The sequence below is a fragment of the Euleptes europaea genome, chromosome 6, assembly GCF_029931775.1.
Source record: "Euleptes europaea isolate rEulEur1 chromosome 6, rEulEur1.hap1, whole genome shotgun sequence".
Taxonomy (NCBI): domain Eukaryota; kingdom Metazoa; phylum Chordata; class Lepidosauria; order Squamata; family Sphaerodactylidae; genus Euleptes; species Euleptes europaea.
Window position 1 is genome coordinate 7,126,492 of NC_079317.1, and position 16,955 is coordinate 7,143,446.

The 16,955-nt window shown below is 47.4% G+C and overlaps 1 protein-coding gene across 1 annotated transcript; it reads right to left on the minus strand.

Annotated features, from left to right (window-relative positions):
• Window positions 1-739: 739 nt before the first annotated feature.
• On the minus strand, window positions 740-13,902 carry ACTR10 (actin related protein 10). Its single transcript, XM_056851108.1, has 13 exons — window positions 13,808-13,902; window positions 11,470-11,542; window positions 10,595-10,677; window positions 9,827-9,935; window positions 8,506-8,613; window positions 6,908-6,975; window positions 6,609-6,688; window positions 5,221-5,256; window positions 4,536-4,615; window positions 4,323-4,396; window positions 3,230-3,311; window positions 2,309-2,510; window positions 740-921 (listed from the first exon to the last, which is right to left on the minus strand). Exons 1-13 carry the CDS (start codon window positions 13,882-13,884, stop codon window positions 740-742), a joined length of 1,254 nt encoding a protein of 417 aa, XP_056707086.1. The 5' UTR covers window positions 13,885-13,902.
• Window positions 13,903-16,955: the final 3,053 nt, after the last annotated feature.

Consider the following 16,955-nt stretch of genomic DNA (forward strand, 5'->3'; position numbering starts at 1 on the left):
CAACCCCCTGCACAATGCAGGAAATTCACAGCTACCTCCCCCCACATCTCCAGTGACCCCTACTCCATGCCCAGAAGACGGCCAAGATGCCCCCCCTCTCACCATCTGCCTAAGGTCACAGAATCAGCATTGCTGACAGATGGCCATCTAGCCTCTGCTTCAAAACCTCCAGGGAAGGAGAGCTCGCCACCTCCTGAGGAAGCCTGTTCCACTGAGGAACTGCTCTGTTAGAAAATTCTTCCTAATGTCTAGATGGGAACACTTTTGATTTAATTTCACTCCCCCTCTTTATATAGTGGTGGTGTCCACAATGAGCGAGGCGCAAAACCTTTTTACGGATTTCCAAGAAACACATGCACACACACGCAGAGTGTTAGAGCAGGGTTACCCTGCCGCTTTTTAAATATTCCAGCCATCTATTAATGCAAAATAAACACAGCACTGAGTCTGGCAGAGACAGTTACACATGCGGTTTCAGGTTCCCAAGCGGTTCTCCCCCACCCACCCCCATGTCTAAAGGAATTTAAATAATACAGAAGGGTCAGGGGTTCAGGGGGCTCTTATCTTGCGGTGTGTACCTATAAATAAATAACGGGCGCTAGTTCCGCCGGACTGAAGGGGTGCATCCGGTCGTGGCGCCAGTCGGCCGGACTCTCCGCTTGCAGCTCTGTCACAGCCACCGGGACGAGGGAAAAGGATTGCGGAAAGGGGAGGCACCAGATGAGCGGGGAGGGGGGGGCTATTTCTCCGTGGAAAAGGCTCTTTTCATCATCGGGGGCGGCGTTTTCCCGACGTCGAAGATCATTTCCAGGGGAGGGTTATTGAGGCAGCACCAGTCGGGGATGCGGCCCATCTGGTTGTAGTACTCCTTCGACACTGAGCGGCTCCCGAGGATATCCTGGAGGGCTCCGAAAATGGCTCCTGTACAGTTTCACACAAACAAACAAGAGGGAAAAAAACCTGATTGTTCCTGGTTCTTTAAGGGGCTCCTGGCACCCTATCAAATGCTGAGATTGGTAGCTGTTAAGTGGACCAGGCTCAGGTGGGGGCCAGAGGGAGAGAAACCGCAGGGCAGTGGAACGTTCACTAAAAGATAAGTTTGTGTAGGGTTGCCAACCTCCAGGTGGCTGAGAAAAATATGCACAAGTACTACTGGGATAGTAGTGAAAATATAGTACTAGGCTCAAACCAATTAATTTAAATAATACACAAGCAAACTATGCAAACATATATTGTGAACAATGTGTAACATCTACAGACAAGTGAAAACAGCAGTGATAGTATGTACAAGCAAATCTAAGATGGAAAGTCTTTTTAAAGGTAAGTAAGAGTCTTATCTCTAGATATTAATTGGTTTGTCTTTGTAGATGCAATAATAGCAATCTAATACAGAGAGAATAATTCAGTCTTGTTGCACCAAAAAGGCTGCCATATCTATGAAGATTCCAGCTGATGAAGCTGCAATTTTGCAGTGAAAACGCTAGTGTGCATCCGGACCGCGTTACTGTGGACTTTTTCAGCCTTCCTCGTGTTGCTTTTTGAAGAAAACAACCTAGAGATAAGACTCTTACTTACCTTGAAAAAAGACTTTCCATCTTAGATTTGCTTGTACATACTATCACTGCTGTTTTCACTTGTCTGTAGATGTTACACATTGTTCACAATATATGTTTGCATAGTTTGCTTGTGTATTATTTAAATTAATTGGTTTGAGCCTTGTACTATATTTTCACTACTAACCTCCAGGTGGCAGCTGGAGCTATCCGGATATTACAACTGATCTCTAGACGACAGAGGTCAGTTCACCTGGAGAAAATAGCCGCTTTGGCAATTGGACTCTATGGCATTGAGGTCCCTCCCCAAACCCCGCCCTCCTCAGGCTCCACCCCCCAATTTTCTAGGCTTTTCCCAACCCGGAGTTGGCAACCCTATTCAGGTGGGCAGAAGAAGAGTTGGTTTTTATACCCTGCTTTTTCTCTACCCTTTAAAGAGTCTCAAAGCGGCTTACAATCGCTCTCCCTTCCCCTCCCCACAACAGGCACTTTGGGAGGTAGGTGGGGCTGAGAGAGTTCGGAGACAACTGTGACTAGCCCGAGGCCACCCAGCACGCTTCATGTGGAGGAGTGGGGAATCGAATCTGGCTCTCCAGATTAGAGTCCGCCGCTCTTAACCACTATGCCACGCGGACTCTTAGGAAGAAAGGTGATGCGCATTTCCAACAGGAGAAATGACGGGGGGGGGGGGACTGAGTAGAGCATCCCAAGCCCCAGGTCACCCTCAGTTTCCTTTGCAGCCGTTCCAGACTTACCTCCCAGCCATGCCACACAATTGGGCTTGGCGGGCGGGCTGTGCACCCGGAAGGCCTTGCTGGCCAGCGTCTCCTTGTACTTGGGCTTCTCCACCAGGTGTCTGATTTCAGCCATCAGCCGATGCAGGAACCCCGGCAGCATGGCTGTGCCCCCGATCACCACCAGGTTCTCAGCTAGCTGCTTCCGGGTATCTATCGGGCACTGGTGGGAAGGGAGGGAAAGCTGAAGGAGACTGGACTGTTGCACAACGGACCAAAACACACAACTGCCATAGACCGTGGGAACATGCGCGGGTGTGAGGGGGGTGGGGAAGAGAAATTATGACACCAGAAGTCGGGATGCCGGCCTCCAGGTGGGACCACGGGATCCCCCGGAATTACAGCTCATCTCCAAGACTACAGAGATCAGTTCCCCTGGAGAAAAATCCACCCTCCCTAGGCTCCACCCCTAAATCTCCACAAATTTCCCAACCTGCAGTTGGCAACCCTACTGTAGATTTCACCCACACACCCCCCATGGGCATCTGTTCACTTGGAAGCATGTACAGATACCCATGCACGCACGACGAGATCTCTCCCTGCTTTTCCAAAGTAGTCATACACATATAGGTTTTATAAAAGAAGAAAAGAAGAGTTGGCTTTTATGTGCCGATTTTCTCTACCTTTTAAGCAGAATCAAACCTGCTTACAATCGTCTTCCCTTCCCTTCCCCTCCCCACAACAGACACCTTGTGAGGTAGGTGGGGCTGAGAGAGCTCTAAGAGAACTGTGACTAGCCCAAGGTCACCCAGCTGGCTTCGTGTGTAGGAGCGGGGAAACCAACCTGGTTCTCCAGATTAGAGTCCGCCGCTCTTGAACCACTACGCCACGCTGGCTCTCAAGAGAAGCAAGACCCCCCCATGCGCACCCGGATCGCTGTACCTGTAGAAGCGAGTCCAGGATCAAAGTGGCCACCGACTGCTCTTCATTGTCCTGCTCAAAGAGTATTTCCACCACGGAATCCCTGTTGGCAAAGAACAAAAGGAGGGCTGAGATGACCACATGCAGAATACAGGGCAGTGTTCCAATTGTGAAGCTCCTCATGAACACATGAAGCTGCCTTACACTGAATCAGACCCTGGGTCCATCAAAGTCAGTATCATCTGCTCATACCGGCAGCAGCTCTCCAGGGTCTCAGGCAGGGGTCTTTCACATCACCTACTTGCCTAGTCACTTTCACTGGAGATGCCGAGACTGAACCTGGGACCTTCTGCATGCCAAGCAGATGCTCTACCACTGAGCCATGGCCCCTCCCCATGGCTCTCCAGGGTCTCAGGCAAGGGTCTTTCCCATCATCTACTTGCCTGGTCGCTTTTAACTTTAGATGCCAGGGATTGAACCTGGGACCTTCTGCATGCCAAGCAGATGCTCTACCACTGAGCCACAGCCCCTCCCCATGGCTCTCCAGGATCTCAGGCAAGGGTCTTTCCCATCACCTACTTGCCTGGTCCCTTTTAACTTTAGATGCCAGAGATTGAACCTGGGACCTTCTGCATGCCAAGCAGATGCTCTACCACTGAGCCAAAGCCCCTCCCCATGGTGCTCCAGGGACTCAGGCAAGGGTCTTTCCCATCATCTACTTGCCCAGTCCCTTTAACTGGAGATGCTGGGGACTGAACGTGGGACCTTCTGCATGCTGAGCAGATGCTCTACCACTGAGCCACGCCCCCTCCCCATGGCTCTCCAGGGTCTCAGGCAGAGGTCTTTCACATCACCTACTTGCCTAGTCCCTTTCACTGGAGATGCCAGGACTGAAACTGGGGTCCTTCTGCATGCAAAGCAGAGGCTCTACCACTGAGCCTTAGCCCCTCACCGTGACTGATTAAGGGGCCTTTGGGAAGCCAAAGTTCATACCAGAATGTATTTGTGATTCTTTAAAGAGCCACAAGACTCTCTGGGAACCTGCGACTGACCCTCCAGAAGTTGAGGGACACCCAGAAACGAAGGGAAAAAGCAAGATTAATTTTTTTCTTACCTGATGGCTCCGTTCACATGCAAGATCTTCTCTCCATCCAGCGGGTAGTCAACATCCGGAGGGGGAGTCGGACGCTAAGGTGAAATAGACTCAGTCAGAAGACAAACGGTTGGATCCTGCAGGACGGACCCGTGAGATTCTTCCCAACACACAAAAAAGAAAGGAGTCCGCTTTCTGCCGTCAAATGGGAAATGCGTGAGATTCCTCGCTTACCTTTGCGCTGCCGTCCACGTTGAACTTCGCCGCCTGAATTTTCAGCCCCCGCTGGAGGTCACTCACAAAGCAAGTGCGAACTTCACAAGGCAGAGAGAAAAAGCTTTCAGTTCTCTGTCATCATTTATCATAGAATCATAGAGTTGGAAGGGGCCGTACATACTCTGATGAAGGGCCACGTGCAAAGACTGAAACCGTTTTTTCACAATGAAAGCAAAAACGCCATCCTGCATCACAAAACGTCCAAGGATATAGTTCAGGTAAAAATGTGTGTGTGTGCGGGGAATTAAAGCAGGACCCTGAACAGTCTTACAAGCTACTGCCTAGAATTACTGCAGCCAAGCTAAGTTCTGTAAAAGATAAAGGTCCCCTGTGCAGGCACCGGGTCATTCCTGACCCATAGGGTGATGACACATCCCGACGTTTACTAGGCAGACTTTTGTTTACGGGGTGGTTTGCCAGTGCCTTCCCCAGTCATCTTCTCTTTACCCCCAGCAAGCTGGGTCCTCATTTTACCGACCTGGGAAGGATGGAAGGCTGAGTCAACCTTGAGTCGGCTACCTGAAACCAACCTCCATTGGGATCGAACTCAGGTCGTGAGCAGAGCTTGGGACAGCAGTACTGCCGCTTACCATTCTGCGCCACGGGGCTCTTAAGTTCTGTAAGAGAAAAGAAATGTTCATACCTTTTATGTCTTCTATGATGTCTTCAGGAACAGCGCCTGAAATACAAGGAGCAGTTTGAGGCCGACAAATCTGGAATGGGTATCAATCAAAGTGGTAGAATCTGAACCCAGAACAGATGATGAGCTTGGTACCAACAAGATGAGCTCATGTAAACATCCACCCTGCCACCAGCATTAATATGCCAAGTCCCTCAGCACCTTAGCACGGCACGTTGGCTCATGTATAATGCCACACCACAGTTCAGCATTATACAAGCTTCCAGACTCTACTCCCTTACCCCACTGCCTCCGAACTGGGCAACGGCAGTTTATGAAACTGGAGTTTGCAACAACCATTTGATCACAGTTTCGATCGCGGCTTGGAAGACAAGCACAGGGTTTGCCAAGCTCAGACGCAACCGCAAAAAGACGCTGCGTAACAAAAAGGAGGGGAATTACAATATGCAAAGAGAAGAGGGAGAGACGGGGGGAAATTTCAGTGCCTTTTATTCTTACCGGCTTGGATCTCACGAGAGAGGAGATTTTGTGTGGACAGCTGGTAGTACTTCCAAACAGTAAGAACCGTTCAACAATGAGATCGTGAACTCATCGAAAGGCAGTGCAGTATAGTGGTGAAGAGTGTCAGACTAGTATCTGGGAAACTCAGGTTTAAATCCCCACTTGGGCCATGGAAGCCCGCTAGGTGCCCTCGGGCCAGTCACATTCTCTCAGCCTAACCTACCTAGCAGGGATGTTGTGAGGATAACATGGAGGAAAGGAGAATGATGTAAGCTGCTTTGGGTCCCCATTGGGGAGAAAGGTGGGATCGAAATGAATTAAAGAAGAAGAAGAGTTGATTTTTATATGCCAATTTTTCTCTACCTTTAAGGAGAATCAAACTGGCTTACAATCTCCTTCCCTTCCTCTCCCCACAACAGGCACCTTGTGAGGTAGGTGGGGCTGAGAGAGTTCAAGAAGAAGAAGAAAAAGGGGAAGAAGAGGAGGAGGAGTTGGTTTTTATATGCCAACTTTCTCTACCTTTAAGGAGAGTCAAACCGGCTTACAATCTCCTTCCCTTCCTCTCCCCACAACAGACACCCTGTGAGGTAGGTCGGGCTGAGAGAGTTCGGAGAGAACTGTGACTAGCCCAAGGTCACCCAGCAGGTTTCACGTGGAGGAGTGGTTCACCAGATTAGAGTCCACCGCTCTTAACAGCTACACCAAACTGGCTCAATTACCAGGGGGTAAGGGGGGGTCATTACCCAATATGAGATGGACTGATTCGATCAAGGAAGCCATGACTCTCTGTCTGCAAGACCTGAGCAAGGCTGTCAACGACAGGACGTTTTGGAGGTCATTCATTCATATGGTCGCCATAAATCGACTTGACGGCACACCACACACATTACCCATCACAGAAGGAAGGCTCTGTCCTTTGGCTGCTCCCGTATCCACGGTGCTCTGCTCCAGCAGCTGGGATTCCATCTCCCTAAGGGATTGCAACCACATTAAAAGCTATTTTAGCAAAATAAGTGGCATCTCTTTTCCAGCATTCGCCCCAACAGGTGCTCCCAGACAGATCGTTTCCACGCCCGATCCCCCGCCACAGCACTTAAGCAGTGAAACAGTTTTTGCAGCTAAACGTTCACGGGACACTCAGAACAGACTCAGCTGATGGGTTCGTAACAAGACTGCAGCATCAACTTACTTGTGAATGGCTTTCCCGCCCAAGGGCAGGGCACCCCAGCAGTTCAGAACTGGAATCCCCTCGTAGATCTGCGAGAGGCTCAGGATATCATATCGGCAAAGATTCAGACAACTTACACAAAAAAGAGCAGATATAAGCACAAGGAAGGCATCATACGCCAACTTTGCAAAGGGAAGACTTAACAGACTGAAGCAAGTCTGCCTGGAACGACGGGATATGTTTGATCCCTGCTCCTCCCCATGAGTGGCGGACTCCAATCTGGTGAACCGGGTTCGTTTCCTCACTCGTACACATAAAGCCTGCTGGGTGACCTTGGGCTAGTCACAGTTCTCTCTGAACTCTCTCAGCCCCACCTACCTCACAGGATGCCTGTTGTGGGGAGGGGAAGGGAAGGAGATTGTAAGCCACTTTTGAGACTTCTTATGGTAGAGAAAATCGGGGTATAAAAAACAATTCTTCTTTTCAGAGTTCTCAAAGTGTTTTGTATTTGGTCATTTTAATCTGGCCCTTTGAGTTCGTCAGGATGACAAAATATAATTGTTGTTCTCCTGCAGGAAATGCTCAGAAGGCTCATCTTAAGCAAAACAGTGCAGAAATATTTTAATAAAGAAAAAAAAGGCAGCCATCTACGTCCATCACAACTGCAAAAGAGACTTTGCATTTGCCTAGGAGGGCTCCGAAACTAAAGCTCTAGCAATTGCCACAGAGCTGAAATTGAGCTGAGCTTATGTTCTGCAGGTCAGTTACCAAAACGGTGGGAGCTGTTTGCACCCTCCCATCAGAATGGGAATGGAAATGCTACAATATTAAAAATATTTCGACTTAATCATGATGGGCGGTGGGATGGGACTTCAGAAAAAGCTGGGAAAGGTATTGTGATGAAAAGAATTGGTTTTTATACCCCGATTTTCTCCACCTTTTTAAGGAGTCTCAAAGCGGCTTACAATTAATCACCTTCCCTTCCTCTCCCCACAACAGACACCTTGTGAGGTAGGTGGGGCTGAGAGCGTTCAGAGAGAACTGTGACTAGCCCAAGGTTACCAAGCAGGCTTCATGTGGAGGAGTGGGGGAAACCAATTCAGTTCTCCAGATTCAAGTCCGCTGCTCATATGGAGGAGTGAGGAATCAAACCCAGTTCTCCAAATTAGAATCCACTGCTCTTAAGCACTACATCATGCTGGAAAGTTAAGATGCAGGAGCGGATGTGATCCTCCAAACCTGAAAAAATTAAAATGACAGCTTCCTCAAGATCATTATACCAGGTAGTTTTTCTCCCGGGGGTGCAGAACAGTTAGTTCTACTTCCTTTCTGACTTCTGAGAGAGCCAGCATAGAGGTTAAGACCAGCAGACTCTAATCTGGAGAACCGGGTTCGATTCATTACTCCTCCACATGAAGCCTGCTTGGCGACCTTGGGCTAGTCACCGTTCTCTCTGAACTCTTTCAGCCTCACCTATCTCACAAGGTGACTGTTGTGGGGGAGAGAAGGAAAGGAGATTGTAAGCTGCTTTGAGACCTCTTAAAGGTAGAGAAAATCTGGGTATAAAAACCAGCTCTTCTTCTTCTTCTTCATGCTGAATGGAAGAAAGAAAAGGATACAGGCAGCACCAGGCTCTCCGTGTAGCCGCAATCTAAGACCAGGGCAGAATTAATCCCAAGGGTCAGGAGGGACATCAGGTGGCTCGGAGCAAAGAGCACAGAAGGAACCTGGAAGAAAGAGAGTTACAACGAGATGAATCTGCTGCTGCTGTCTCACAGCCCCTGGCACTCCCCTACAGGTGACGTCAGAAGAGAAATCCAATCAAGAAACTCTGTTCAGTTGCTCAAAGAGGCAGGACACTCTTGTGTGAGCGCAGACATCTCTGCATTGTGGGACAGACGAGCACAGGGCGCAATGCCCCGCAGTGGCAGCTTCTCGCCTCCAAACCCAGGGTAGGAGGGCTGTCTGGAACACAGGCAAGCAGGAGCTGCGACCCAATACGTTTCAGTGCCCCCTGCAAACCTCTAGAACAGGGGTGTCGAACTCATTTGTTACCAGGGCCGGATATGACATAAATGTCACATTGGTCAGGCCGGGCCATGCCTCACCAGCCCAGACTGGGGGAAATGGCTGGCTTGCATGCTGGGTAAGAGCTCTCAAAGGGCTGGATCTGGCTCGCAGGCCATATGTTTGACATCCCTGCTCTAGGTGTTTCAACAGCACTCTGGTTGTCTGAATGAAACTGTAAAGCGTCGCACAGAAAGCCAGGTCACTGCGGCTTCGCTTAACATGTGTGTACAGAACAAAGGCTCTGAGAGCACCATTTCAGAACTCTGGCGCGCCTATGGATGACAGGGCTCTGATGCCCACAAAGAGCTTGCTCTCAGGCTGTGTCCTCTGTTCAAATGGGTGTTGGAAATGCTATCCAACAGCCACTGGCTGAAAGAGATTTACTGCTGAGTAAGAGAGCTCCTTGTGCATTGTCAGACGGCCATTGGCTGAAATAGATTTAAAAGGGGGGAAGACAGATTTATGGAAGAGAGGTCTATCATCGGCTATTAGCCATGACAGCTGAATGGAACCACTGCATTTAAAGGCAAAATGTCTCCAACTGCCTGCGGCTGGGAAGCTGGCAAGGACTGTTTTGCCCGAGGGCCTTAACTGTGGGCTTCCTGGTGCCACCTAACTGGACACTATTAGAAACAGGGTGCTGGACTAGATGGACCCGCCTCAACCTGGTCCAGCATGGCTCCCCTCATGATCCTTCTAGGCCACAGATGCTGCTGCCTGGGCATCCAGAATGGTTCCGTACAGACCCGGTCTTCTCTGTGGATTGTAGAAGAGCGTAAAAGACCCAACCACCGCTTCTTCCTCCAGCAAGACAAGTAAATCCAACAATTATTAAGAGGGTCGGCTAAAAAGGGTGTTTGAAGCACATACCTCAAAATACTTGAAGAGAACTCTAGTGAGAGTCTCTCTGAAATGAGAAGGGCACAGCACCGACTCCACAATCACGACGCGGCGGTCTCGGGGGTTCACCAGCAAGTGCCTGAAAAGGCAAATGAGAAAGAAAGGAGGAAAAGGTGAACCCATTTTGCTTAGTTAAAAAAGAAAAAGAAAACCTGACATCCTGCAAACTCTCTGCTAGTGGGCCTTGTGGCAGTTAACAACAACAACAACAACAACAACAACAACAACAGGTAAACTGTTCATGAAAATAATGAATCCTAAGCAATGCAGACTGAATCAGAGGTCGGGATTCTCTCCTCTTCCAAGGCTTATTGTAAAAACCCAGCTTCCACTGTGATTCCAAACAGTAAACATCAGCAGGTCTTAACTTATCCAACGGGGACTGGATCAAACACTGCACTTTCAGGGCAGGAAAGAAAGACAGACACATATTGTGACACTGTTGTTTAAACTGTAAGCCGCCTTGGGCAAGGCTCTGAAAAGGAGGCATAAAACCCCTAAATGAATGACATTCAAATGGTGCCTCCTAACACAGTCAAACCTCAGGAAGGAGCTCCTGGTTGAGCGATTGCATGGTGTCAAGGTAACAAGAATCACTTCTTTAGGGTTGTTCTGACCGGGACCTTCTCAGACAAGACCCTTTCCTTTTTGCATAACGGATTGTATCCCACTGTTCCACCCGGCTAGCAGTGGCTAGAGATGCAAAATGTCCTGAAAAGTTGAAGTCTCCTCCCCTACCTGAAATAAAGCATGTGGATGAACTCCTTCAGGTACGAATACAACTCTTCTGTATTTATGTTGTACTGAACAACCTTGATAGGCTGCAAGGGGAAAAAAAGGTTGAGTCTTTTAACACGATGTCTGGAGGCACGTGATTATTAGGTAAATTATAACAGTTGGCCAGTGCTGTAGCTGAGCTTCGAAGAGGAAGAAGAAGAGTTAGTTTTTATACCCTGCTTTTTCTCTACCTTTAAGGAGTCTGAAAGCGGCTTACAATCACCTTCCCTTCCTCTCCCTACAACAGGCACCTTGGGGCTAAGAGAGGTGGGGCTGAGAGAGTTTGAAGAGAACTGTGACTGGCCCAAGGTCACCCAGCAGGCTTCATGTGTAGGAGTGGGGAAACCAACCCGGTTCTCCAGGTTACAGTCCACCACTCATGTGGAGGAGAAGGGAATCAAACCTGGTTCACCAGATTAGAGTCCACCGCTCTTAACCACTACACCTGCTACCTCTCAGCTTGTCACTATGCACACTAGCAAGAATCTTGCCTCACAGCTTGTCGATTTGCAGACAGGATGGCCCCCAATATCACTGCTACCCATGTCTTCTCTTTGGTAACTGAAGTCCTGTGCCAGTCTTCACATAGCTTATCCACACACCGAACGTTTCCTCATAACTTCAGGCTGCACTAGCATTTTTAGTTCAGACAGTCCGTTGCAACACAGCCCAACGGTCCGGTGTTGGACTACAACCGAGGAGGCCCACGTTCAAACCCCCCACTCAGCCGTGAGGCTCACTGACAGTGGGCCAATCATTTTCTCTCGGCCTAACCTGTCTCAGAAGGCTGTCCTGAAGATAAAGTGGAGGATGGGAGAATCACGTAAAAGCATTACCTTTGAAACATCAGGTTTCCTGATTTCACTAGGGATCACACACCTTGGTCCCGTTTCGCCAGCAAAGCCGCATCTAGAAAACATTTAAAATATTGCCAACCTGTTTGGAGCAGTTAGATAAACTGGAGCAATCAGACAAATAACTTTCAATATATTCCAGAGGGCTTCAGCCTGAAATTTTGGTCCATCAAGGTCTGCACACATACGGGCCAAGAACAGACAGAAACAGTACAGCAGTCCGGATATTAACTGAAAACTGGGGAGCTGGCCAGTTTTATTTTCCAAGTTTTGTAGGTGATATTTTAATTGGTTTTATTGTTCTATTTATTGCTTTTATTTCCATTTTATTTGTTTTTATAGTATTTAAATGTATTTTTAAATGTTGTAAGCCTCCCCAAGTCTTCTGTGGGGATAGGGTATGCGGTATAAATTAAATAAGTAAATACTCATGGTGCAAAAGGCCTTTGGTAAAGCACAACTGAATATGTGTGCAATGTTCATACACTGTAAGAAGCATGAGACAAAAAAACTGTGTAGCAGTTGAGACTACCTTTAAGGAGTCTCAAACCGGCTTACAATTGCCTTCCCTTCCTCTCGCCACAACAGACACCTTGTGAGGTAGGTGGGGCAGAGAGAGTTCTGAGAGAACTGTGACTAGCCCAAGGTCACCTAGCAGGCTGTATGTGGAGGAGTGAGGAAGTGAACCCTGTTTTCCAGATCAGAGTCCACCTATCTTAACCACTACACCACTGATTCCTATGTTGTCAAACTACAGGAGGGAGAAGACAAACAGACTCTTGGACCATAGCACACAAAAGGCATTCTCTTCCCCCACACAACAATCCCAGCCAGCACACAAAATGCATCTGAGCTTTGGGATAAGGGGCAGGAATTTGCAGCAGGACTTCCAGAGAGCCTCAAGTCCCAGTGAATTAGGCCTGATGTACACATGCAAGAAGTGTACCCATGAAGCTATGTTGTACTGAACCAGACATCTGGTCTATCAAATTCAGTATTATCTACTTTTATTTATTCATTTATTTTTTAAAAAAATTACATCTTGCTTTTCCTCTTAATTCAAGGTGGGCTGCATTAATACTTAAAGCATCCTCAGCTAAAACCAAAGATAAAACAGCAATATCAATAGACAAAAGTATCTCAAAAGCAGCCATTTTATCCAGGGGAACTGATCTCTGTAGTCTGGAGATCAGTTGTAATTCTGGGAGAGGGGCTGTGGCTCAGTGGTAGAGCATCTGCTTGGCATGCAGAAGGTCCCAAGTTCAATCCCCGGCATCTCCAGTTAAAAGGGACAAGGCAAGCAGGTGATGTGAAAGACCTCTGCCTGAGACCCTGGAGAGCCATGGAGATGGGCTTTGGCTCAGTGGCAGAGCCTCTGCTTGGCATGCAGAAGGTCCCAGGTTCAATCCCCGGCATCTCCAGTTAAAAGGGACTAGGCAAGTAGGTGATGTGAAAGACCTCCGCCTGAGACCCTGGAGAGCCATGGAGATGGGCTTTGGCTCAGTGGCAGAGCCTCTGCTTGGCATGCAGAAGGTCCCAGGTTCAATCCCCGGCATCTCCAGTTAAAAGGGACAAGGCAAGCAGGTGATGTGAAAGACCTCCGCCTGAGACCCTGGAGAGCCATGGAGATGGGCTTTGGCTCAGTGGCAGAGCCTCTGCTTGGCATGCAGAAGGTCCCAGGTTCAATCCCCGGCATCTCCAGTTAAAAGGGACAAGGCAAGCAGGTGATGTGAAAGACCTCCGCCTGAGACCCTGGAGAGCCATGGAGATGGGCTTTGGCTCAGTGGCAGAGCCTCTGCTTGGCATGCAGAAGGTCCCAGGTTCAATCCCCGGCATCTCCAGTTAAAAGGGACCAGGCAAGTAGGTGATGTGAAAGACCTCTGCCTGAGAGCAATGGGGAGGGGCTGTGGCGCAGTGGTAGAGCATCTGCTTGGCATGCAGAAGGTCCCGGGTTCAATCCCAGGCACCTCCAGTTCAAGGGACTAGGTGAGTAGGTGATGTGAAAGACCCCTCTGCCTGAGACCCTGGAGAGCCGCTGCCGGTCTGAGTAGACAATACTGACTTTGATGGACCAAGGGTCTGATTCAGTCCAAGGCAGCGTCATGTGTACTTGTATTTACTTGCTCTCTAACCGCCTCACTTCCTCCCAAGTGTAAACAGGGGCCTTACGCTCTGCAAGGTGAAGCCAAGAGGAGCTTAAGAGAGTTGGGGGGATCAAGGGAGGGAAGCAGCGCCCCTTTTGAGGAAGGGGAGCGGAAGGTCCGAGGGGCGCCGCCCAGGCAGGCGGGAGGGAGCGGGGCGATCCCGGGGCCTCCCTTACTTGGTGAAGGCCGCGCCCAGGTCGATCACCACGGCCGTCTTCTCGCCGCCGCTCCCCAGGCCCTCGTAAAGCGGCATCGCGGCGGCCTCCTCGGCAAGAAGCCCTTCTTTGCTGCGGGCCCTTCTTTGCCGCGAGGCGCGCTGAGCGGATTGGCCGAGCGGGGCAGTTGGGGGCCTTCTGCCCCAGCGGCGCGCGAAGGTTTCACCCCAGGGCTGTCCTCTGCCGTGCCTGATAGATTTTCGCGAGCGTCTCATCATTCCTCGCAGGACCTTTTTTTTCTGTCTCTCCATGAATAGCGTGGAGGCGAGAAAAAAAGCTCCCGGTTTGGTACCTCCGGCCCAAGTCTTTGTATTCAGGCAGTGCGTTGGACAACCCGTTTTCCCCTTTCCATCCTGTGCGGCCCTGGTCTGAGTCAGCTGTAGCCCGCCTTTCTCCCTGAGACGTCAGGCAAACGACAAAACATAGGAAACAGTACCTGTAAGATACCTCTAGCAGGACTTTTGAGAGGTAACGTTCAAATTTCCTAAAGAAATGAATTGAATAATTGATCATAAATAAAAGTCAGTATCAATTTCTTTCTACAAAACCCTGGAACAAGTCCCAGCTCTAAGATCGTTGATAGGATGAAATGCCTGAATCATTATATGCTATGGGAAATGTATTCTTTGATCTGAAATATATTCTTTGTTTTTGTTTTTTTATAATTTTTTATTGCTTTTTTAATAATAAATCAAACAAAAAATACCGAAAAAAAAGAAAAAAAGAAAACACATAAAAGAAAAAAATACATATACATATACAGAGCATGAATTATCTGCTAATACATTATTATTAATATAAAAATACCATTGCGCCCTGAATCCAAATCCCACCCCTCACCACGGTGCCCTTCACCATTGGACTTCTGAGGGAATGTTGTGGCAATATTTTTAAAAAATTCAGTTATTATACATTAGTTAAAATCACATTGTACTATAATTCGTTAACTATATTTTTAAAATCCATTTTTACCGATTTATCCCAATATGCAGCGGCCTTTGACCATGTAGATTTAAATTCTTCCATGTCTTTACCATGTAAAGATACTGTAATTTTGGCCATCCGCATATACATCCATAATTTTTCTCTCCACTCTTTAACTTGAAGGTTTATTTGTTTGCTTCCATTTTTTAGCAATTATAATCCTTGCTGCTGCAAAACTATATTGACATATGACTCTGTCACCTTTGTCTAAATCTTTATTTGGAATACTCAATAAACAAAAAGCGGGATCTCTCTTAATTTTTACTTTAATCAAATTATTAGTCTCATTCAAAACAAATTGCCAAAATCTCCAATTTTTTTTACAAAACCACCAAGTATGCATAAATGTACCTGTATCCGTACTGCACTTCCAGCAAAGGGCTTTATCATCTTTTTTCATTTTACTTAATATTAAGTATTAAGTGAAATATATTCTTTGTAATCAATAAAGTATAATCTGCACTTATGAATATGCCATACTCAGTGTATAAGAGTTGACATCTATTATAAAGTCACACCAAGCACCTATAGATGTTAGCAGGCCTCAAACCTAAAGGGGCCACGTTTTACCCTCTAGTAGAAGTTAATTAGAGAAGCTATAGACGATCTTAGTATGCTCTCATAAGCTGTTAGCCTTGGCAGCTGTCAGGATCCAAGATAAGAAGAACTGCAGTAACTTAGGATCAAACAGAGCAGCACCTGACACTGAAGGGTCTTCTTGCTTATTAGTGAGCATGAGATCATCACTTTCTCTGTAACCGCCTTCAGTTCTGTAATAGGTTATGCTAATGTGGGGGTCCCGAGTGTTGGGCATTTGGGTTCTTACATGTGTATTACACCTCTGTAACCACCCATTATCAAAGTCTATATTCATGCTTGCACTCCTTTGATGTGTGTGTGAATTGTCCTGCGCTTTGGGCAATTTTCACCAGGCGTTTTGTGTATTGGCCAATAAAACAAACTGCTTTGAATCTTCAACCTCCTACTGTTTTATTGTTATTGGGTATTGATACAATAAGACAGACATATCAAGGATTGCAGAATCTCATGCTTAGTCTTATTTCTGAAGATATTTCTTGTGGTGGTGGTTATTATTATTTACCTTGTCCCACCCTGCAGACTACCTTGGATTCCTGGAAGTATCCAAATATCGAAGGTCCTTTACTCTTGCACGTTTCAATGCCTTACCTTCAGCTGTCCTGGAAGGCAGGTATCTCTGTACTCCCTTTCATCAACGACTATGCCCACGCAAGACAGAGAAAGTGGAAACAATAGAACATGTTCTGCTGCAATGTCCCTTCTACAACGACATAAGATCGCAGTACATTCTCCCCATACTGTCATCCTTTCCTGGGAGAACAGAAGAAACGAAAGTTTCCCTTCTCTTAGCAGACTCCTCTAGGGAGATAACCATTCAAGTAGCCAAATTCTGCCTCCGGTCTAGTGGGATTCGTAAACGGCTAACTGAAAACGTTTCCCAGTAGAAGATTTTTCCTCCTCTTCTTCAAATCATCCTTCCAGAATCATCATCTTTTTTAATTTATTTTATTATTTTAACCTAACTTTGATTTTTACCTAGAGCTGATATTGTATCGAAATAAAACTTGACTTGACTATTTACCTTGTAAGTATTTCCTGTGTTAAGAGAGAAGAAACAAGCTGCATTTATTATAAAGTTGTCACCAACATCTTACTTAACAAAGTTGTTACGTTACATGACGTTACATGACTTCCAGCACAATCCTAAAGTCAATGGGCTTAGAAGGGGGTTTGAGGAAGGAACCGTGGCTTTGTGGTATATCATCTGCTTGGGATGCAGAAGGTCTCAAATTCAATCCCTGGCATTTCTAGCTAAAAAGATTAGGAAGGAGGTGTTATGAAAGGCCTCAGCTTGAGAGCTGCTGCTAGTCTGAGTAGATGATACTGATCTTGATGGATCAATTGTCTGGTTCAGTATAAAGAAGTTTCATAAGAACATAAGAAAAGCCATGCTGCATCAGACCTAGGCCAATCAAATTCAGCAGTCTGTTCACACAGTGGCCAACCAGGTGCCTCCAGGAAGTCCACAAATAAGACGACTGCAGCAGCATTATCCTTCTTGTGTACCACAGCACCTAATATAATA

Excerpts from the sequence above, each read along its gene's own strand:
- ACTR10 (XM_056851108.1), bottom strand. The coding sequence starts at position 13,884 with ATGCCGCTTTACGAGGGCCTGGGGAGCGGCGGCGAGAAGACGGCCGTG. Across the intron at positions 11,543-13,807 it reads CTGGGCGCGGCCTTCACCAA|ATGCGGCTTTGCTGGCGAAA; the intron begins GTAAGGGAGGCC and ends AATGTTTTCTAG. Across the intron at positions 9,936-10,594 it reads ATCCACATGCTTTATTTCAG|GCACTTGCTGGTGAACCCCC; the intron begins GTAGGGGAGGAG and ends TTGCCTTTTCAG.